The following is a 24,833-nucleotide window of genomic DNA, read 5'->3' as shown; positions in this document are numbered from 1 at the left end:
TCACCAACATTTGATTTTTGTAATTTTAGTCAGTCTAACAGGTATATAGTCATATTTCATTATGATTTTTAAAATTTGACTTCAAAAGCAAAGGCAACAAAAGGAAAATTAAACAAGTGGGACTATATCAAACAAAAAACCTCTATACATCAAAGGAAACTATCAACAAAATGAGAGGACAGCCTACTAAATGGGAAAAAATATTTGAAAATTACATACCTGATAAGGGATTAATATCCAAAATGTATATAGAACTCATACAACTCAGTAGCAAAAAAACAGAGTATCCAGTAAAACAAAATGGAGAGGATCTAAGTAGACATTTTTCTATAGACAACATATAGAAGACCAACAGTATATGAAAAGATGCTTAGCATAACTAATCATCAGCAAAATGCAGATAAAAAACACAGTTAGATATCATCTCACACCTGTTAGAATGACTAGTATTAAAAAGAAAAGAAATAATAAGTGCTGGTGAGATTGTAGTGAAAAGGGAACCTTTGTACCTTCTTAGTGGGAATATAATAAACTAATGCAGTCACTATGAAGAACAGTATGGAGGTTTCTCAGAAAATTAAATATAGAACTGATGTAACAATTCTACTTTAGGATTTATATCCAGGATCATTTAAATATATCTTTCTGTTATGATTCCTTATCTAAAACTATTTTGGTTTTCATACTTTGTATGATTTGAAACCTTTCAAATTTATTCAGATGATTTCATGGCATCAACAGTTGTCATTTTTGGTAAATATTTCATGTGTACTTGAGAACAGTGGCTACTTTGCTGTTTTGGATGAAGTATTCTATAAATGTCAATTTAAGTAAATCATGGGTGGTGGTCGGGTTTTTTTATGCTTCCTGATTTTCTATATATTTTATCAGTTTTTGAAAGAAAAAATTAGTCTTCAACTTTATTCATCAATGTGTTGTTTCCTTATAGATTAAGTTTCAAAAACCAAAGTAACTTTGTGGCCAACCCAATAAATGGTACATATATCAAATGCAGTAAATAGTCTGGGAGGAAAATTGCTGTTACCGGCATTATTTTGAAAAACCTTATTAAAACACACCTTTGTTTTGTCCTGCCGTATAGGCTATTTGTAGCACCGTTTTCATGTACAAAAGAAACTTTTATTTGCTACATTTTATTGTTTTATCATTTATCTAATCCATTTTCTTGTTTTGCTCGGCAGCTTCTATGTTTTTGAAACAGGCATTTGAAGGAGAATACCCAAAATTATTGCGGCTTTATAATGACTTATGGAAGCGTCTTCAACAGTACAGCCAAAATATTCAAGGAAATTTTAATTCAAGTGGAACTGCAGACCTCTATGCTGACTTACAACACATGGAAGATGATACACAAGATGTATTCATACCAAAGAAGCCAGATTATGAGTATGTTTGTGTAATCAAATCTGTTTGTTGGCATGTTAAGGATTTTTTCCTTTATTTTTATTACACGTTAGAAATTGGGGAAATGTTAATCTTTCTCAGTATTTGTAATGATTATTATTTATTTGTTTACCCAAAAGATTTCACAATACTTTTAACTTAAGGAGTCGAACTTTTATCCTTAGTTGAGCAGCCTGATTTCTACTGAGAATTTGTCTTAAAGGATATCAACAAGTAAGGTGAATAGAAGCTAAGAGATGAGCATGTGTAGTCAATGACCTTCAATTGATACTATATTTGTAATTATATAGCATCATTATTGATGGGCTACTGGCATAAATGTGATATAAAAGGGATTGGTATGTTCAGGAACTATAGTGGAAACAAATCTCATGCTGGGGTAGGTTCTCAGTCTGGTGGGCAAAAACTAAGTACTGTCGAAATTAAACCTGAAAGTCTCTTAGATGAGTCATGAAGTATAGTATATGTAGTGATATTTATAAGCCACATTGGAAAACAATGTACCAACTCAATAAGTTTAAACCTGCCAGCTTTCCTCCTAAATAGAAAAGAAGTACTGTTTTCATATTTCTCTACAAGTACCAAATCAATTGATTGGTTTGCACACTTCCTTGAAACACTTGAATCTTTTATTGTGATGAGATTGACTCAGATTCTTATCACCTACCTTCTAAGAAAAATGATAGATTTATGAGTGCTTTTTTAATGTTTGTTTCAACTTTTTTTTTTTTCCTGAATACTTATAGTTGAATTGTATCCACTGTAGTAAGAAGTTCTGACTGGTAAAATACAGATTGTATAAGTTTTGACTGGTAGAGTAAGTGGCCTAAGAGTAGGCTGAAGTGATAGAAGGGACTTTGTTTCTTCAGTTACTCTTTAACATTAAACATGAAGTAAACCCGAACATGCTTTTTGGCCAGTCCAATATATTAAGATTTTTTTCTTTAAAGTATATGAAGTAAAATATATAGTATCATTCTATTCCTGGCTTAGTTTTATTTTTAAATTCATATGCTTGTACTGAAAAGCTCTGGAAACATACATAGCAAAAAGCAGTAATGCTTTATCTCCAATAGGTAGAGTTTTTATTTTGTATTCCTGCTTTTATTTAAAATGAGCATATGTTACTCATGGGGGTAGAGGAAAGACAGTAAATTCAATGTAGAGAAAAAAATCAGAATGAAAAAAACCTTTTATTTTGACTAGTGGGATATCATTGTCACATTTTGGAGACTAACTTCAGTAAAATAGTTGATGTGGAAGAGGAGTTGTGGCCTGTACCATAAGAAACCAAAAAATAATGAGAATAGTAAGGAGCAATTATGTTTTACATATTCTTTTGAGGAGTGAGGCAAAGAGTCAAACATAAATTTGACCATGGTAGCTGAGCCAAAGGAAGGTTTTTTTGTTGTTTTTTATTATAGAGGGAAAACTGAGAGTGTTTATAGATAGAAGTAGCCAGTGGAGAGAGCAAGAGGTAATGAACAAGATCTTGGAAGAATCTGAGTAGAATCAAGGCACAAATAACCTGGTTAGCATTTTTCATCTTTTAAGTATTCATGCTGAATTCGAGAGCTGTTCTTGTTATGAAGAAATAAAACAAGGGAATTCCCTGATGGTCCAGTTGTTGTGACTCAGTGCTTTCACTGCTGGAACCTGGCTATAATCCCTGGTTGGGGAACTAAGGTCCTACAACCATGCCCCCTCACGCCTCCTCCCCCCCCCCCAAAAAAAAAAAAAGACAAGACAACATGATAGAGTGCCTTATATGAGGTGGTGAGGAAAGACCTCTATGAGAAGATAACTTTGACTCAAGACCTCAGGAAGAAATCAGCCATGGAAGATTTGGAGTGAGATTTCTGCAGGCGGAGAGAACAGCAGATGTAGAGTCTTTGAGAAAACTAAGATGGAGATGTTGAGGAATAGAAAGCTGGAACACAGTGAAAGAGGGAGAGTGGGGGCTATAAAATTGGCTCAAAGAGGGAGGAAAGTGTAAGATTATGTAAGACTTTATTCATTATGGTATGGGATTTGGAGTTTATTCAAAACTCCAAACCATTGCTTTTAAACAGAGGAATGATATGAACTGATAAACACTTTAAAATTAACACTAGGGCTTCAATGTGGACAACTAGGGAAAGCATCACCACAGGGAAAGAGAAGTGGGAAATGGAAGCTGTTTTGTTTATCCAGACAAGAAATGACAATGGCCTAAAACAAGATGAGTGGATGAGGTGGTGAGAACTGGCCAGGTTGATTCGAGATATACTTGCTAGTAGAATTGGATTTGAGAGGAAAAGAAGAATCAAGGATATGTGTGGACAAGTTGGGAGGAGACCAAAGATTGGAAGCCATTGTCTCATGAAGTAGCGTTAAACAAAGGTTTTTCTTTTGAAACTGTTGAATCAAAGATGCAAATGGAGATGTTATAGACTTTTTGAAAAGGTAGTTGACTGTGAATCAGGACTAGAAATGCATATTTGAGAATCATCACTATGCAGATCTTTAAAAATCATGAGTCTGGAGGAGATTCTATAGGGGAGACATAAATAAAGAGAAAAGGGAACTTTGGCCCAATGTATGCACTCCAGAATTTATAACTTTATTGGAGGATTGGCAGCCTGCAGGACTGAGACAGAAAAAAAATGGTAAGATAGGAGGACAACTCAAAGTTGTGTGAAACTCTAAGGAATGAGTTCATCTAAGTCAGAGGAAGAATGGTTAACTGTGTAACATGCTGTTGAAAAGCTGAAGAAACTTAGGACTGAGAATTGACCTCTTGCTATAGCAAAAACACTTAGGTTCAAGGCCTAGTGTGGAATGGTGGATACAAGAGCATTATTAGAATTGATGAAAGGCAGAATGGGAGGAGATTGACTTCTGGGACGACAGCACTCCCCACTCTGCTGACCCATCCCCAATGAATCTGGTGTAAACTATTACAACAAAAACCAAACAACTCAATGCCTCTGGAAACGATTTTAAAAGCAAACAGTAAGTAAAAAACCATCAATGCAAAAAAGTTAAAATTTGGTAGAAAGAATTTCATTAGAGTCTGTGATACTAAAACCAGGACAGTTGTTTCCTCCCTTCCTCTTCCCACCTCAGCAAGGCACAATCTCTGCTCCAAATTGGGGCAGCCAAGAACCAAGGGCTCCCTCTCCCACCATTTCCAACCAGAGGGCTTTCTGCCTAAGAAGAAGAGCACTGCAGCATTCCTCATGCTGCTCTCAGCTGCCAGTGAGCTGAAGCCAGGTGTCAGACAAATGAGATCAATATGTGGGTGCTTCCTTATTGTGCACAATACTCATGTATTATGTATGTTATCACAATAAAAACAAGGCACATAAAGTGAATTTTTTAAAGTATGTTCACACACAATTTTTAATGAATGTTTATAGCAGTATTCATAGTTACCAAATGATAGAAACAAGCCAAATGTCCATCAGCAGACAAATGGATAACTAAATGTGATATATCCATACAGTGGAATACTATTCAGCCATAAAAAGGAGTGAAGTACTAACACTTGTTACAGCATGCCTGAACTTTGAAAAAGTTATGCTAAGTGAAAAAGTCCAGATACAAATGCATATACTGTATGATCTTATCCATATGAAAATCAAGAACAGCAAATCTCTAGAGATAAAAAGCCTATTGATGGTTACATAGAGCTAGGAATGGGGTGAGGAGGGTAAAGGTTTTAAAGGTGAAGGGTTTGAGGTTTCTTTTGAGGATGATAAAAATGTTCTAGGTTTGAGCGTGGTGATGGTGGCACATACCCATGAATATACTGAAAACCATCAAGTTATACACTTTAAATGGTTGAATTGAATGTAAATCTTGATAAAACAGTTTTCTAAAAAAGAATAGGAAAGGAGGAGGTAGGTTCAATTCATCTTGAGAGGTTTTGATATCAACAAAGGAATAAAGCTACTTTTTCTTTGGGATAAGAAGAAAATCAGATGTAAATGAAATTACAAAGGAAAAAGAAAAGCTGGTATCAAGTTGACAAAGATCATTGCAGTAGTTTTGGTCTTCGTGTAGAAACAAATGATCCGCTATAGAAATTGAAGGACTGCAAAGAAGGGTTTTAATACCTTGAGCTTCAGGTCTCTTGAAATCAAGGGGTTTGTATCAGTGTTCAATAGAAACAATTTCCTTTTTCTCTGGAATGCTTGGGCAGCTTAGCAGCAGGTACAGAGACCATCTAAATGAGAAATTTCTTACAGTTTTGAAAGGAAGGTAAATTAGAAAAATCAGGATGCTCGTGAGAGCACCTTGAAATGCTGGGCTGATGGAGGATGAGCACAGGAAAGGATTTCACACCACTGATCACAGTCAGTCAAAGAGCACTTTCTTTTGAGTAAAATCTAGCACTTTTATTGATACACAAAACCCCAGCATGTTTTGTTCCATCTGTTTTCTCTTAGACCTCGTTTTGTACTGTTCTCCTGTCACTTAAGTCCTCTGCTCCTCTCACTCTTTGGCAAACTCAGCCAGGTATAAGTCCCCTCTCAGGGCCTTTGTACTTCTCTCCTCATAAAAGTGCCTACTCTGGAAATCTATGTAACTTGCTCCCTCCTTTTTCCTCATATCTTCCCAGGAAGCCTTGCCTTGCCTCACTCTGTCTAAAGTTGGATAAAAACTGCTGTCTGGCTTCTTTGCTTCCTTCTTCTCTTAGAATTTATTACTCTTCCTTATATTCCACAATTAAGTCATTTAAAAGTTTTATTTCTTCTTTTGTGTGTCATCTCTTTAAGAGGGCAGGAAATTTTTTGTAGCTTCATTGCTACATTCCTCACTTCCAGGAAGTACCTGGCAAATTGTACACATTAAAGAGAATTTGTAGGAGGGAAGGGGTTAGGGGCAAGTGGAGGTATGGAAAGTTGTCTTCAAGCTTGGAGACCTTGGAGGTGGAGCAGTTCAAAATGATGACTCCAATATGGAAACTCCATAATAAAGCTAAAATAAAAGTAGATGTCTAGTATAGGACGGGCTTCTTGGGTGGCTCAGTGGTTAAGAATCCTCCTGAAATGCAGGAGACACGGGTTTGATCCCTGGGTCGAGATGATCCCCTGGAGGAGGGAGTGGCAACCCACTCCAGTGTTCTTGCCTGGAGAATCCTATGGACAGAGGAACCTGGTGGGCTACAGTCCACAGGGTCACAAAGAGTTGACACAACTGAAGTGATTTAGCACACATGCAAGCACAGGATAAGTTTTAGAAAAGCTGTCTGTTTTGACATAATCACCAAGGATCCTACATTCCCCCCCCACCCCGCCCATGCCTAGTTCTTCAGTTTTTCCAAAACTGTCAGGGTGGAATAGGGTAGGGAGCAGGGGAGGCAGGCTGCCTTGGTAGCAGGGCCAGGGTGAGGCTCGGCTTCTGCCTCCACATGGGGCTGGGCCCTGTCACATCGCTCTTCTGTCACATCTCTGTGCCAGTGGTTGGTTTCCTGCAGCGACCACAGGCCTTGGCCTTGCTCTCCCTCTCGCCAGCCTCTCAGACATAGAGCACAGAGCTGCTTCTCCTGCGTGGCCACTCACAGATCCGCTGCTGGCGGATAGCCACCTAAGCCCTGGCAGCTTTGTTTCTGGAGTAAAACTGTAGGGCCTTCTGGGTGAATCCTTGGAGAACAAGAAGAATGTCAGTACTTATAATTTAGTGCTGAAATTTCTGCGGAAGAAGGAAGAGGCTTCTTAAGGGCAGTAAATGATCAGAGCAGAATTAGGGAAGACGTTTAAATAGCTGGTGTGGACCTCAGTAGAGGACTGACTCAGAGAGATTTAGGCACTAGTTCTTCCCTGTTCCTACTGAGCTCTTTCACCATCTATTATAAAAATTATTATAGTTAGCACTCCACCTGCACATTTCTTCACTGGGCTGTAAAGCAAATTTCATCTCTTACTTCATAGCACTTAACAAGGGCTGGTACATAGGATTCTCAGGAACTATGTGTTGACTGAAATACTTAACAATGAATGAGAACGTGTTGAGAGATAACTGTGGAATTATGATGTAGGAGCCAAGAGCGTTCTGACCTCTAGGTCTTGTCATTTGACCAACAAGGGTGGAAAAGGAGAAAGCCAAGTTTCTGATACCAAAGGAGCAGGTCTGATGTTTTCAAGATGAACATTTAAGATGAATTTAGGGGGATTTGTGTGTTGATGTTTTTTTTTTTAAGATAATGGAAAGGTTAGTAGAAGGATCATAATCAGGGGTGATATGAGAATACACAGAGTTAATTATATGGTTATAGACATTTGATAATTTTCAGAGGTAAAATATAAGGTCCAATAATTGAACAACTAAATGAAAATCAACAAAAATAACTGAAAACATTGGAGGTCTGGGGGAGAAAGAAATGTTTAGTAGGTTAAATTTTAGTTTGTGAAGAATGTTATAAAAGTAAGAACTCCAGTTGGGAGATTTTTCGTGATTTTGTGGGACTTGTACAAACACTTTTTATTTTATCCTCATTCTTGCTAGTATCAGTTTAGGTATCAGAAAGCTGATAAAAACCTACATTTATATACTTCCCTCTCAGACGCTGAGCTTATGAGAGTGCATCTATGTGTGAAAAGGGTTGAACTGGTGGACTGGTGGGAGCCAGTCTTTGCAGACTTGCCTCTTTTGTACGTTGTGTAGAAACATGCTAAGTGAAGACATGGCCCCATTAGAATTAATAAGATTTTACAGCGTTACTCTTATAGTTTCAAGTGACAAACTTACTATAGTTGTACTGGGGCATATTATTTTACATTTATACCCAGGAATTATGTATAAATTAAAATGTTTAATTGTTAATAAACTTTTAACTATCAAGTGTATATAAATGTATTTATACATTTTTTTATACGTTTTTAAACAAAATTTTCTTTTGTCCATATAAAGTTACCTTCTATAGAGGAGATGTGTTTTTAATTTATTTTTATTTTTAATTGGAGGATAATTTACAATGTTGTGTTGGTTTCTGTTGTACAGCAATGTGAATCAGTCATAAGTATATATATATCTCCCTTTTTCTTGAGTCTTATGGAGGATATATTGTTAAGAAAGGTATTTACAACCTGATAGATACCATAGTGTTTAGTCTTGTATAATTTAAGTCATTTTTTATTAAACTTTGTCCCTACAGTCCAGAAAAGGCTTTGAAAGACTCACTACAACCCTACGAGGCTGCGTATCTATCAAAATCATTATCTCGACTCTTTGATCCTATCAACTTGGTTTTCCCCCCTGGTGGGCGTAATCCTCCTTCTGCTGATGAACTTGAAGGTATCATTAAAACTATAGCAAGGTATGTGTTTTTATATAATGGCATGCCATAAAATGCCCACCACATTTGTTAGTGATGTCCGATGGCAATACGTTTTAAATTTATCTTCAGTTGTTCAAGTAATTAGTCCAGCAATTAAATCAAGAGTTTTGCAGTGAATGAGTGCACATGTCCTAAGTACTTGAGATTCCAGTTAATAAAACCATTTAAATACAGTCTAAAAATAGTCAGTTATAATTGTTCTTTATCTTGTCAAGGATGCAGAGTAAACCAACCTAATTCTTTATGCCATAGTAAATTTTTTGGTATTACGTACCAAAATTTTTGGTATTACGTACGTAGGACAGTAAATATAAAATTGATTTTACAGATTGAGAAGCTAAAACGTGGAGAGTAATTTTTTTTTTTAATCTTAAATGCAGAAGGTACATCATGGTGTACAAGTATCACAATCCTGATTAGTCTACTCGTGTTTGCTATTTTAAGCTTTCTAAGTTGAATGTGACAGCTTTTAAAACTCTTAAAAGGGAAGATATCCTAGCAGAGGTGCCACTTGAATGCTTGCAGACAATGTAGTTATACTGTTGTCTTTAGACATTTTATGGTCACCCAGGTGACCCAGTCTGCAATTGAGACTCTTGGTTCCTGTCATAGTATATAAGTTGTCATAACAGTAAGTCTGTACATTTATAGGTGAACATTTTATGAGTAAAACTAGTTGTTAGGCCATATAGGACCAGGGTATAGAAGTCTAAATTCTTTTAGATTATACATCAGATAATGGTTCTGAGGCATGTGAGAGTAAGACTAGAAAGCCACAGGTATAATCTGCAGAGGCACATCTCCTATGTATGCAGTGTTTAGAGAGCCTAGAATCCTGATCCTAAATCTCTCTACGGTTACTTTGGCTTTCAAAGGCCTGACTTTGGATTGTTAAACCCTGATTTTATCTCCATTATTTGTTTAGTATAGTTGTGATCAAACCAGTCATGAATTCATCTTGATCTCTGACCTTTATGAAAATATTAAAGAAGTAACTCCTTTTCCCCTGTGCAACTTGACCACACTGTGATCAGTTGTAAGGTGGGACTTGAATGATGGTAATGATAACCCTATATGCAAAACAGAAAAAGAGACACAGATGTACAGAACAGACTTTTGGACTTTGTGGGAGAAGGCGAGGGTGGGATGTTTTGAGAGAACAGCATTGAAACATGTATATTATCTAGGGTGAAACAGATCACCAGCCCAGGTTGGATGCATGAGACAAGTGCTCGGGCCTGGTGCACTGGGAAGACCCAGAGGGATCGGGTAGAGAGGGAGGTGGGAGGGGGGACCAGGGTGGGGAATACATGTAACTCCATGGCTGATTCATGTCAATGTATGACAAAACCCACTACAATATTGTAAAGTAATTAGCCTCCAACTAATAGAAATAAATGAAAAAAAAAAAAGAAAAAAAAAACCATACTTATGCCACTGTTCAATAGAATGTGAATACCAGGGTTAATAAGATTATGTCTCACTGTTAAATGAAGGGGCATTTTTGATGCACATAGTAAACACTAATGTTAAAGTCTTTTGCTTTCTTCATAAAGGGAATCTGGGAAATACCAAGATTCTTTCTGCTACTTCAGAGACAATAATTACTTTTCTTGCTTTCTACTTGTATATGCATTTTCATGCCATTTTTAACTGCTGGTATACTTTACATGCTCTTTATAATTACTTTTTTTGGAGCAGTCAGCAGAAGTGTCCCAAATAATCCAGTGTAAAAAATTGAAAATAAGCATGGCAAAGAAATACTTTAGGAATCTAGATTTTTTAAATTTCCACTTAAATCCTTGTTGTGCTTTTGATATAAAAAAGCTATGCTGTCAAAACAACGTGAATTGGCATAATTTCTACAGAAACTTAGTATCTTGATATATCGTGTAATTTATATTTTTAGCCTATGTCCTTCCAAGGTCATCATTTCCATTCAAGAGCTGTCATTTCCTTGCAGATGTCTGTGATATGCAGTGTCTCTAATTGTACTTATCAGTATGAACAAGAGTGCTACTTGAAAAATCTGTACACAATTTACTCTTCTTAATCACAGCCTGAACCCACACATGACATGCTTTTATTAATGAGAAGCTGATCTTTAACCAAACCATCTCAGGGCACTTTTTTTTAATGCTGAATTTAGGAGGGAAAGTGAAATAATCTGATCAATTCTTGGAGGCAACCAGGGAAATCTATAAAAAGAATCACCTTGTTGTTTAGTGGGTTTAAGTTCATATACTTGTCTTTGTTGATAAACTGTAATGGTAAAGGCTGTTTTTGTTTTCTTCAGTGAACTAAATGTAGCTGCTGTTGATTCAAACCTCACATTAGCTGTATCAAAAAATGTGGCAAAGACCATCCAGTTGTATGGGGTAAAATCAGAGCAGCTGGTAAGTGATAATCACTTCTGTAAACCTTCATGATTTTGTTTCAGATAACTAATTATACAGTACTTGACTATAAATATTGAATTGACTGAATAGTAATTTACTGTAAAATTTTAAAGTGAAATTTTGAAACTTTCTTATGAATTTAAATCAGAAAAAAGTATTACATCTATTAAAAAATGGCTCTCCTATCATTGCTACACTTACAGAATGCAGGCAGATTTTGCAAGACTTTTTAAGAAATCTATGTGCCACTTTATGAGTTAAATTATGTATACTTTTAAGTATATTAATAATTATTTCAAATTGGTCAATATCCTCTTCTGTGATCACTCACTCCAGGTATCATTTATATACTGTTACTAGTGTGAAATTAAGTTGAACCATTAGAAAATGATTGGAGGATGTTAAGTGCTTAAACTGTAAAAGAAAAATATTGATTTACTTTCTAAAGTTTCTAGACTGTGAAAGTTTAACTCTAAAATTACTCTATTTGAGATAGATGATTGCATGTATTTAAAATAATAACTGCATGACTGAATCATAATCTTAATTCTCTACATTAATGTTTTAAAGTTAACTACACATATTTAGCTAGTAGGTATGTATGCTAATTGAAATCCAAGGAATAAGACTTTAGTATATCTTTAACTGTCATTGACGGAAGAATTTTAGATAATGTGCCGAAATGTGATATCTCTACTGTCATTGTAGGGATCACCAACTATGTTTTTTTTTTGTGTGTGGCTTCCCTTACTGATCCAATTGAAACATGGTAAAATGAAGTACAGTTGACCTTTTAAACAGCTTGGGGGTTTGGGGCACCTACACTCCCTGCAATAAAAAAAATCCACATATAATTTATAACATTTTCATTGTTCCTCCTTATCATCCCTGCTACTTCAGTGGAGTCAACCAACTATGGAGTGTGTAGTATTTACTATTTACTAGTACTTAGTATTTAGTATTTACTAAGTACCATAGTATTTACTATTGAACAAAATCTGCATGTCGGTAGACTATTGCAGTTCAAATGTTCAGGGATCAACTGTAGTCCAGTTTTATCTATATCCAAGTGGTTCAGTTGGTTCTGGTATAATTTTTAGAGTTGGTTGGTAACAGATTGAACTGAAGGAATTTGCATAGAATGATCCTTGGTGCTAACAGTCATATCCTGAGGCTTCCTACTTTCAGTTCCAGTGGGTGGCCCCATTGTGTTTGCATGTTAATATGATGTTGTCTTCTATTCAGTTATTCTTGCAACCTTGACAGATAATTTACAAGCATTTTTTTTAAACATTGTTTATTGAGAACTAGCCCCACAGACCATAGAAGCTCTTTGTAGGTAATTAGATCGTTAATTTTTCTTTCAGTCATTGCTATAAAAGCCTTATTATGATGTTTATTACTTTAAAAAATATGGTTTATTATTATAAATGAAATTCAGTATTATATCCAATAGAATTCAATGTAATTACTAAAAGTGTCAGAAAAAAAATAACCTCACGAGATGATCCCACCTGAAGATAACATAAGGAACAGCCAACATATACATAGAAAATATTTCACTTTTCCATGTCAGGCAAGAGCAGTAGTAAATGGAACATATGACTTCAGTTAAGGCAGTAATGACAAAAAGCTTTAAAAAAATTAAAATATATCAAAAACTTTTGATTGAGTTGATGTTTTTGGCCAGATTGTGTGTGATCCTAAGTTACTGAGGCCTACCATCCTAAAGTGCTAAACTAAGGGTAAGAGAAAGTCACTGAATTAAAATTTTTTAAGTTAATTTTTTCTGGTTTTTTTTTTAAAGTAGTTTTACTTTTCTACTTTCATTTTAGTTTTTTAAAAAAGCTTAAATATTACTTAATAGTACAAAGAACATCATTTGTTTTATTTTTTTTTAATGCTATTGAGCATTGACAAATAACATTTTAATGTTCATCTCTTATTTTTTGGCTGATAATAACATTATTTCTGCCACTCCTTTATGTTTTTATTTATTTCAGTATCGGTTCAGTCATTCAATTGTGTCTGACTCTTTGCAACCCCGTGAACCACAGAACGCCAGGCTTCCCTGTCCATCACCAACTCCCAGAGCTTACTCAAACTCATGTCCATTGAGTCAGTGAATGCCGTCCAACCATCTCATCCTCTGTCATCCCCTTTTGCTCCCACCTTCAATCATTCCCAGTATCAGGGTCTTTTCAAATGAGTCAGTTCTTCGCATCAGGTGGCCAGAGTATTGGAGTTTCAGCTTCAGCATCAGTCCTTCCAATGAATATTCAAGACTGGTTTCCTTTAGGATGGACTGGTTGGATCTTCTTGCTGTCCAAGGGACTCTCAAGAGTCTTTTCCAACACCACAGTTCAAAAGCATCAATTCTTCAGTGCTCAGCTTTCCTTATAGTCCAACTCTCACATCCATACATGACTTCTGGAAAAACCATAGCTTTGACGAGATGGATCTTTGTTGGCAAAGTAATGTCTCTGCTTTTTAGTATGCTGTCTAGGTTGGTCATAGCTTTTCTTCCAAGAAGCAAGCGTCTTTTAATTTCGTGGCTGCAGTCACCATCTGCAATGATTTTGGAGCCCCCCAAAATAAAGTCTGTCTCTGTTTTCATTGTTTCCCCATATTTGCCATGAAGTGATGGGACCAGATGCCATGGTCTTAGTTTTCTGAATGTTGAGTTTTAAGCCAGCTCTTTCACTGTCCTCTTTCACTTTCATCAAGAGGCTCTTTAGTTCTTCACTTTCTGCCATAAATGTGGTGTCATCTGCATATTTGAGGTTATTGATATTTTTCCCAGCAATCTTATTTCCAGCTAGTACTTTATCCAGCCCAGCATTTCAGTTAAGTAATTTATTTTTCTCAACCACTCACTATATCCTTGAACTTGAGGACGTCCTTTGCATTGTTATTCACCCTCAGTAAAACAGAAGAAAGTCATCTTAACCAAGTGCATGTTCTTAGACTCAGGCCCCTCCCACTGTCCTGTCTGCACTGTGCTGCTGTGCTCAGTCTACAGATGGTCTGTATTACGTGGTCTGTGTCCTCTGTGCTTTTAAATTTGACAGGTTTTATTCTTTGATCTTGCCATATTTCTCTTTATAAGTATTTCACTGAAAACGTTTAGCAGAAAATAGACAAGTATTAAATCTTTCGTGGGAGAAAAATTGAAACAGATTTTAAAGTAGAATATCTATCTATAAGTGGAAATGTCAACTTGAAATTTAGTATAACTAAGTCTATAAATGGAGAATTCTTTTTATAGATGAGATATTTAGGCCTCAAGTCCACAAGGTTGAAAGAGACAAAAATTAGATCATTAATAAATGGTTAAGTGTTGAGATAGATAAAGGAAAGCTAGAATTTTAATGACAGTGTGTTTCCAAAAAGGGTGACTTGAAAATACAAAACTTGAAATGTAAAATGAACAGCTTTCCAGGATCCTAAGTTTATTTTCCTAAAGGTTAGTTGTGGAAGTTTCTTGGCTATCAGAACATTTTAGTATGCTTAACCATAGCCTTAATTCACAACAGGAGAAAGAATCATGAAATGATTTTTCAAGTTGGTCCTTTCTGTGGACCATATTTATGGTTATCTAAACTCACTATTGGGCTTCCCTGGTGGCTCAGATGGTAAAGTGTCTGCAATGCTGGAGACCCGGGTTCAATCCCTGGGTCGGGAAGATCCCCTGGAGAAGGAAAAGGCAACCCACTCCAGTGTTCTTGCCTGGAAAATCCCATGGACAGAGGAGACTGGTAGGCTACAGTCCATGGGGTCGCAAAAAGTCAGACACGACTGAGCAACTTTACTTACTTAAACTCACTATGTGGAGAAGGCAGTGGCACCCCACTCCAGTACCCTTGCCTGGCAAATCCCATGGATGGAGGAGCCTGGTAGGCTGCGGGCCATGGGGTCGCTAAGAGTCGGGCACGGCTGAGCGATTTCACTTTCACTTTTCACTTTCATGAGAAGGAAATGGCAACCCACTCCAGTGTTCTTGCCTGGAGAATCCTAGGGACGGGGGAACCTGGTGGGCTGCCGTCTATGGGGTCGCACAGAGTCGGACACGACTGAAGCGACTTAGCAGCAGCAAACTCACTATGTGTATTTGGATATATTTTTCCATATGCCTAAAAAAGCTATATGTTGTTTCTTATCAACCTTATCGTTTGAATGTTTTAGGATATAATAGAATATATCATGTATGGATTATATGCTTAGTACATGTATTTGCTTATAATAATATGAAATTTTTTTATCATTACGGATGTGTTATTTTTTTTTCTAAACCTTCTTTTTTACTAATCACCAGAGTTATGTGTTATAAGAACCTAAAGTTCTATAGGGACAATTTCTTACATCCTTTTTTCTGACTCTTAAATGATACCAGAGAATTCATTTTTTACAGTTAGAGTTGGGCCATAAAAATAACTGCCATTATTAGACATCTACAGTGTCTTGGATTGTGCCATTTATTTTACAACAACCCTTGAAATGAAAGTATCTGTCACAGCAAAATGTGGAAATTGAGGCTGAGAAAGTGTTGTAGCCTGCCCACTATAGACTGCTAAAAAAACAGTGCCAGCTAGCAAGTCTTGAAACTAGCATCAGACTCACATTTGAGTCTGCTGCTGCTAAGTCGCTTCAGTTGTTTTTCTTCATTCTTAATGGATAGTGTCTTAGGCCTTTTGGCCTGCTATAGCAAAATGCCATAAACTGCGTGACTTGTAGACAACAGCAGTTTATTTCTCACCGTTTTGGAGGCTGGCAAGTCCAAGATCAAGGCACCAACAGATTTGGTATTTGACAAGGACCCCTTCCTGATTCATAGATGCCTGTCTTTTTTTCTGTAAGCTCACAGGGTGGAAAGGGCAAACGTGGCTGTCTTAAGCCTCTTTTATAAGGTCACTAATCCCATTCATGAGTGCTCTGCCTTCAAGTCCTAGTCACTTCTCAAAGACTCCACCTCCTGATAAATTCCACCACCTTGGGGCATTAGGTTTCAACATGTGAATTGCGTGGGTGCTTAGTCAGTCAGCCGTGACTCTTTTTGACACACCTGGGACTGTAGCCCACTGTATCAGCCTTTAAGGTGCTCTTTTGTGAAAATGAGATCAGTGTTTTAAATTGTCTTCATTTAAAAATTCTTATTCATTTGTCTTGACAGCAGTTATGAAGTTATAATTAATTTATTAATCTAAGTAGAATTTTATGTTCCAAATTTACACACACCTGTATATGTTTATATTATATCTTATGGTTGATTTGAACAAATTGATTCTTTAATGGTAATGTAGCGATAACTTATATAGGTCTGAAGTGTGACCATTAGTAGAAAATGTCACTAGACCTTGCTATCTCAAGTTTGAATCATGTTATGTTTAAAGGAAATTAGAATATTAGTTTACAAGGAATTTTTATGGCACCTTGATAATTTATAGACTTACAAACTATTGTGATAACAAAATTATAGGCAAACATTGTTTTTAAAAGGTAAATTGTTAGGGCATTTTCCAGTGATAACTATTATCTGATAGTTTCCAAAAATGACATATAGAATCTTAGTGTAAATGTCAAATGTTACAAACTGTAAAAAAGTAGATTGGCATTTAATTAAGCTACAGACCATTTGAAACAGTAATAGGAATGACATTTAAGGGGAGGTTTCAACTTCAGTCTGGGTCAGTAGCTGTGTATGATGAGGTCAGTAGCTCTAGATGGCAGTAGGGTTTTTTAAAAGCTTCGTAAATATATGCTTTATTCTTTGTATAGTTAATAACTTGTTTGGATACTTGACATTTTTATAATGAAAGAAAGTCTACATGATATAGAAGCATAGGAGTTTAACTATTTTAGATTCAAAAGGATGACATACCTGGGTACTGCTCCATATAGCCTTCATATGGTAGTAGCCTATGTTATTAACATTCAAGTAAAAGATTTTTTAAAATAGAAAATCACTTGGTTGAAAGAGTTTTCATATTATGTGCCAACAGGAAACATACCAGTAGATTCTCTTGGACCAAATATAGTTTAGCTGTGATACAAATACACTGATCCCTTTGGGCTTCTTATTCTTTAGACAGCTTTCCGCTCTTTTCTACCTCTGTTCTTATGTTGGACTTCTTTTCTTTAAGGTAGCCTTCTGACCTGCTTCCCAGACTTGTAAGACCTTGATTTTCTGGGGCTGTGGCAGATCAGTAGTAAATGGTCAAGTTGTCTAAGATTCAGTCGGCCATGCATGGTGAAGACAGAGACAAATATCAAGTAATGGTTATTGTAATTAGGAAATATTTTCAGGAGAAAGTAAGCAATTCAGTTGTCTCTTAAAGTCTGAAAGTCTGCATTATCTGTTGCCACAAAAATGTTGCGTGAGAGACAGCCCCAAAATCTGAGTGGCATGTAGGAAGCATCTACTGCTCACACATCCTGGGACCAATGAGCGGCAGCTAGATGGCTTTGCCAGTTTTGGCTGGGTTTACTCCAGAGCAGACTGGCTGCTGATCAGGCTGGCTTTAACCATAGTTAATCCTCTGTTCTTCACGTGTCTGATCCTGAAGCAGGCTTTTCTGATCTTGATCGCATGGTGAAGGCAGAGGCACAAGAGAGAAAGGAGCCCCCGAAGTCTGGCTCACCAAAGCCACCCAGCCAAGGTGCAGTATCAGACAGCACAGGATGTGGATGCAGGAGGAGATGGAGGGTTATGGAGGGCCAGTTATGTTGTCTTATCACAAAGCGAGATTGGCAACTTGGCAAGAAAAAGAGAGTTCATTAACTTTTCTTTTTTAATCACCAATTGCCGAATCTCCCTACTTGAATCCTAGTAATGTGTATTACATTTTTAGGATACCATGTATGTATGTATTGGGATATAATTGACATATAACATTATGTTACTTTAAGGAGCAGAACATAATTTTTTTTTTTTTTTTTTGTGATGGGAACTTTCAAGATTTACTCTTTTAACAACAAAAAACCTGCCACACTCAGGTATGACCTAAATCACATCCCTTACGATTATACAGTGCAAGTGACAAATAGATTCAAGGGATTAGATCTGGTAGACAGAGTGTCTGAAGAACTAACTACGTACGGAGGTTCACGATATGGTACAGGAGGTAGTGATCAAGACCAGCCCCAAGAGAAAGAAACACAAAAAGGCAAAGTGATTGTCTGAGGAGGCCTACAAATAGCTGAGAAGAGAAGAGAAGATAAAGGCGAAGGAGAAAAGGAAAGATATACCCATTTGAATGCAGAGTTCCAAAGAATAGCAAGAAGAGATAAGAAGGCCTTCCTCAGCGATCATTGCAAAGAAATAGAGGAAAACAACCGAATGGGAAAGACTAGAGATGTCTTCAAGAAAACTAGAGATACCAAGGGAACATTTCATGCAAAGATGGGCACAGGAAAGGACAGAAAAGGTATGGACCTAACAGAAGCAGAAGATATTAAGAAGAGGTGGCAAGAATACACAGAATAACTATGCAAAAAAGATCTTCATGACCCTGATAACCACAATGGTGTGATCACTCACCTAGGGCCAGAGATCCTGGAATGCAAAGTCAAGTGGGTCTTAGGAAACATCACTATGAACAAAGCTAGTGGAGGTGATGGAATTCCAGTTGAGCTATTTCAAATCCTGAAAGATGATGCCATGAAAGTGCTGCACCCAATATGCCAGCAAGTCTGGAAAACTCAGCAGTGGCCACAGGACTGGAAAAGGTCAGTTTTCATTCCAGTCTCAAAGAAAGGCAATGCCAAAGAATGTTCAAACTACCGCACTATTGCACTCATCTCACACGCTAGCAAAGTAATGCTCAAAATTCTCCAAGCCAGGCTTCAATAGTACATGAGTTGTGAACTTCCAAATGTTCAAGCTGGATTTAGAAAAGGCAGAGGAATCAGAGATCAAATTGCCAACATCCATTGGACCATCGAAAAAGCAAGAGTTCCGGAAAAACATCTACTTCTGCTTTATTGACTACACCAAAGCCTTTGACTGTGTGGATCACAAAAAACTGTGGAAAATTCTTTAAGAGATGGGAGTACCAGACCACCTGACCTGCCTCTTCAGAAATCTGTATGCATGTCAAGAAGCAACAGAACTGGACATGGAGAACAGACTGGTTCCAAATTGGGAAAGGAGTACGTCAAGGTTGTATATTGTCACCCTGCTTGTTTAACTTTTATGCAGACTACATCATGCGAAATGCTGAGCTGGATGAAGCACAAGCTGGAAATAAGACTGCTGGAAGAAATATCAATAACCTCAAATATGCAGATGACACCACACTTGTGGCAGAAAGCGAAGAAGAACTAAAGAGCCACTTGATGAAAGTGAAAGAGGAAAATTAAAAAGCTGGCTTAAAACTCAACATTCAGAAAACTAAGATCATGGCATCTGGTCCCATCACTTCATGGCAAATAGATAGGGAAACAGTGGAAACAGTGATAGACTATTTTGGGGGGCTCCAAAATCACTGCAGATGGTGACTGCAGCCATGAAATTAAAAGACACTTGCTCCTTGGAAGAAAAGCTATATTAAAAAGCAGAGACATTACTTTGCCAACAAAGATCTGTCTCGTCAAAGGTACGGTTTTTCTAGTAGTCATGTATGGATGTGAGTCGGACTATAAAGAAAGCTGAGTACCAGAAAATTGATACTTTTGAACTGTGGTGCTGGAGAAGACTCTTGAGAGTCCCTTGGACTGCATGGAGATCCAACCAGCCATCCTAAAGGAAATCAGTCCTGAATATTCATTGGAAGGACTGATGCTGAAGCTGAAACTCCAATAATTTGGCCGCCTGATACAAAAGACCCTGATGCTGTGAAAGATTGAAGGTGGGAGGAGAAGGGGACGACAGGTTGAGATGGTTGGATGGCATCACTGACTCGATGGACTTGAGTCTGAGTAAGCTCTGGGAGTTGCTGTTGGACAGGAAAGGCTGGTGTGCTCCAGTCCATGGGGTTGCAAAGAGTCGGACAGGACTGAGCTACTGAACTGAGCTAATACAATTCAGTTTTGTTAGCTGTAGCCCCCCTAGTGTACATTAGATCCCCAGACTTACTTATCTTATAACTGGAAGTTTTTACATTTTGACAGTCTTTACCCATTTACCGCATCCCTTACACCTCATCTCTAGTAACCACCAATCTGTTCTTTGTATCTATCAATTCGACTTTTTGGATTCTGCATATAAGTGAAATCACGTGGTATTTGTTTTTCTCTATCTGACTTATTTTACTTAGCATAATGCCCTCAAGGTCCATCCATGTTGTCACACATGGCAGGATTTCCTGCTTTTTTTGCAGTTGAATGATATTCCATGATACGTATGCACACCTTTCCCCTATCCTTTCATTTGTTCATGGACCCTTGGGTGGTTTCCATGTCTTAGCTAGATTAAATCATGCTGCAGTGAACACTGTGGTGCATAGGTCTTTTCCAGTTAGTGATTGCATTTTCTTCAGATTGCTGAATCATATGGTAGTTCTGTTGTTTATTGTTTTGCCTATGAGTGAGAGGGAAGCCCTGTAATGGTTGAACCCTGAAGGAGGAAATCTAACTGTAAAGGAAGGTTTGAAATGCAAGAAGGAATAGTAAGCACACTTGGTAAATATATAGGTAAATCTAAGCCTTAATTGCATGAACTGAGAAATAATAGTGACTAATTTGGGACATGGAAACAAAACCCCTAAAAGACAAATTCACATTAAAGTTTATAGTGGTGAAGAGATAATGAGTTTGAAAGCATTCTAAATGTTTGTGTTATTTAGGAGGACTATAAGTCTATAGATACATTGACCTAAGTTGAGCATGAATATTAACAGTTTAATTATGCCTACTGAAGACATAGAAATAGAATGTGTATCTTCAGAGATAATTGATGGAAAAAATGTATATAAAGACAAATACCAGTTCAGTAAAATGCTGAAAAGTAAACAATAAAAAGCAAAAAGAAAAAGTCATATGAAAGTTCATAGTAAGATGAATTCTAACTGTATCATTGATCACAGTAAATATAATTACCTCAGTCAGGTAATTAAACTTAATTTTTCTGGTTTGACATTATAAACACTGCTATTAAGATTAATATTCAGAGAGAGCCTCATTAGCTTGGAGCTCAGTAATACAATTTTTTTTTACTACTAAGGCTTCAGTTAAATTGAAAGTTATCTGTAGACCATATAAAGAACTTTTTGCTATGAAAATTAATAATGCATATAAGATTATAGGTTTAATTAGGCTTTATATCTGTCAAAAACTGTGAAAATAGTAGTCTATAATATACAAATAAATAAACTAATTATTTTAAAAATCTTAGTGACTAACTTAGGTCTTTGGAGAAGGTAATGGCACCCCACTCCAGTACTCTTGCCTGAAAAATCCCATGGACAGAGGAGCCTGGTGGGCTGCAGCCTATGAGGTCACCAAGAGTTGGACAGGACTGAGCGACTTCACTTTCACTTTTCACTTTCATGCGTTGGAGAAGGAAATGGCAACGCACTCCAGTGTTCTCACCTGGAGAATCCCAGGGACGGGGGAGCCTGGTGGGCTGCCGTCTATGGGGTCGCACAGAGTCGGACACGACTGAAGTGACTTAGCAGCAGCAGCAGCTGCTTAGGTCTTAATAGCTGGATGCTGAAATTTTAGTTTTCCTATATCCCTAAGGGTAATACATTTTATTAGAAATTCTGTGGTTTGAATTTCAGTCTGTACTAAACCTAAACTACCGTAAATCAAAGAGATCTTATTCTCTATACTTTATATATTCAAAGAGGTTTTCTGTCAATTAATAAATTAGTCTTAGTATTTATTATTGGAAAGTGGAAAAAGCTCAGTATAACTGACAGTAAACTGTTTTCTATTCTTCAAAGAATTAAAAATATTAAGACTTATAACTCTAAATTTAATTAGCAAAGCCAGTGCTTTAGGAGCCAGTGATTGGGCATGGGTAGGTGGAAACTCCATCTGTTGTTCAAAAGCATAAGGTTCTTTGAAGAAAAATAAAGTAAAAGTTCCAAGTGATCCATTCCTAGCAAATTGTGTTTGTCTTCCCGACCTGCTGTAGTTACAAAATCCCATGTGTTGGGTGAAGGTTTTGACTTAAAAGGACAGGAGCATGGGAGCAGATCTAGAGGAGGTTGATGAGAAAGGTAGATTGGTAAAAGGGTCTTAAAGTAATCCAGAGTGTCTGAGCAATGCAGCTTTGAATTACAAAGCTATGATTGATTCCTGTGTGCTGGTTTTACTCATCTATAAACAAGATTTGATTTCCAGCTTTTTAGTTATATGTTAACTGTCCAAAAGGGAACCCATCTCAAGTTGTCATTTCTTTGCTATCAGATCTGTGTGACCTTCTAGTCTGATGTCACGATGTAACATTACCATTGAATCTATTCTGTAGTTGAATAGACTTGTTCTTATTTTTAGCTAAACAGATGTGTAGTAATTGTTTTTTTTTAATCAAGTAGTCAGATATTTGAAAAATTCAGTAGTCTGAAATAAAAGAACCAGGAAAGAACTAAAACCATCCTCTGAACTTCTAGAATTGATGTCACAATGTTCTTGCAGTAAAGTATAAACTTACTTCATGGAGAAGTCTCTCAGGTTGTGTGTAGTCTGTCCTCTTGCTTCCCAATTTAAAGCAAGTTAGACCAAGAGGAGGGGAGAGAGGACCAAAAAGAGGAAACTTACATCTTAAGAGTAAGAGAAGGATTTGTAAAATCATCAAATTAAAAGGAAAAAGAAACACAAAATCTCAAAAGATGTAATAGCCTAAAGCTGTTTAATGAGTGAAGAGGCAAGCAGCCATATAGACCCTATGAAGATCTGATAGAGTCACTTTTAAAACAAAGATGTGTAATAGCACAAAAATACCAGTCACTAGTGAACGTACAGAAAGGGAAAGTAGAATTTGCCTTCTTAAGGTATATGGTCCCGTCTTATTTATGAAACCAGAAAGTGTGGCAAGATTTTCATGAAAATATTTTCTGATAGTTTTAACACCTAAGAAAATTAATTTTATTTGTCTAACAAGTTCAGTTCGGTTGACGTGCCAGGAAAGTGAAGAATTGCTGTGTAAACCTGTGGGTTTGTCCTTTTCTGTATACATTGCAGAAACATGCCCTATCTCTGAATTTCAAATACAATACAGTTTCTAATATATTACAAGCTATGTAGTATTAGGGATGTTAGATAATTTAATTTTGAATGTGCATCTGTGTATAGATTTTTAATAAGATAATTGGCATGTTGTAATAAGCTTAGTGATATTTAATTATGATTCTTCTTTATTCTAAACCAGGTAATTATAATGAAAGCATTTGATAAGTAAATATAAATAAAAATTAGTTATTTTAATCTGCGTCACAGATAAGTAGATCAAATGAGATTATCTTTCCCAAAAACCTTCTGGGGAAGTAAACAGTAACCAAAGCAGTTTATTTTCTATTATATTAAATCTTTCAGGAATGGAATTGTACATCTTTCGTTTTTACAGTGGAGGAAATTGTGTGACAATTTTGAAGTGTGTTCTGTAAATTAAGCTTTTAGATACTCTATGAAATTCCATAGTGCCTTTTACTACTATATGGTAACCTTAAACATTATATAATCCCTCATGCTACTGTTTAACATTTTTGCTTTATTTCTTTCCAGTTTTTTTTGTGTGTGTGTTTGTGAGAGCAAACTGCTACACAGACAGATCTTTGTTTTTGTTTGTTTTATACAGTTAACACTATAATGTAAGTATCTTCCATTGTTATTTTTTCCAGCTTGTGAATTGCTTGATACACCCAACTGTTCTCTTATTCTTAGACGTGTAGGGCTTTCTAGTTTTTCTGTTTTAAAAATAACATCATCCTTTTGCATACAGTTGTATTATTTTCTTGGGATGCGTTTAATAGTGGGCTATGAAGGGTCACAGCAGTTTTGAGACTCTTGGAATATATTGCTCATCAGCATCTTTTAACCTCAAAAGTGTTTGGATGAACCATAGGATACACTTAGACTCACTGTTCCATATATCCAGAAAAACTGATATGACATCATTCAGGGATTACAGATAGATTTCATCTCCTGTGTCTAAGAGATCTGTAGTGACTGGCTGGAACATTGTGTTACAAGGTCATAACAGGACCACAGTTAATTGCTAATGTCTTCTCTGTGTGGGAGTGGGGAGTAACAATCTGAGAGCAAGACATTTGCCCTTTATACACTCCATTTTTTGTTGTTGTTGTTAAAAATATCAGTAGTAATAATACTTTGCCTTTTGTGAGTTTTTTTTTCCTTCTTTAAAAAAAATTTTATTGAGGTATAGTTTTTGTCTTGATTTCAGGCATACAGCGAAGTGAATCAGTTACGCTTATATACTTGTTTTCACTCTTCTAAGGTTCTTTTCCTTACAAGTCTTTACAAAACATCGAGTCGAGCTCCTTTTGCTGTACAGTAGCTGTTTATTAGTTATCTCGTTTATATATAGTAGCGTTTCTGTGTCAACCCCCGTCTCCCACTTTATCTCTCTTCGCTGTCTTCCTGGTAACTGTAAGTTTGTTTTCTACCTCTGTGACTATATTTCTGTTTTGTAGATAAGTTCATTTGTACCCTTTTTATAGATCCCACATAAGCAATAGCATATGATACTTATAATTTTGTGTGTAATTAAAAAAATTTTTTGT

At 36.5% G+C, this 24,833-nt stretch overlaps 1 protein-coding gene across 2 annotated transcripts in view; it reads left to right on the top strand.

Annotated features, from left to right (window-relative positions):
* Positions 1–24,833, top strand: part of COG5 (component of oligomeric golgi complex 5) — a 276,034-nt gene that overhangs the window by 202,217 nt on the left and 48,984 nt on the right. For both annotated transcript variants that reach the window (XM_065939836.1, XM_065939837.1), the window contains 3 exons: positions 1,203–1,407; positions 8,567–8,728; positions 11,046–11,145. In XM_065939836.1, coding sequence (XP_065795908.1) covers positions 1,203–1,407; positions 8,567–8,728; positions 11,046–11,145 — 467 coding nt within the window. The remainder of the gene's footprint in view (positions 1–1,202; positions 1,408–8,566; positions 8,729–11,045; positions 11,146–24,833) is intronic.

Source organism: Muntiacus reevesi, chromosome 6 (assembly GCF_963930625.1).
Source record: "Muntiacus reevesi chromosome 6, mMunRee1.1, whole genome shotgun sequence".
NCBI classification, from domain to species: Eukaryota; Metazoa; Chordata; class Mammalia; order Artiodactyla; family Cervidae; genus Muntiacus; species Muntiacus reevesi.
Note: the sequence above shows the minus strand (reverse complement) of the source record. Positions and strands in the feature narration are given on the sequence as shown.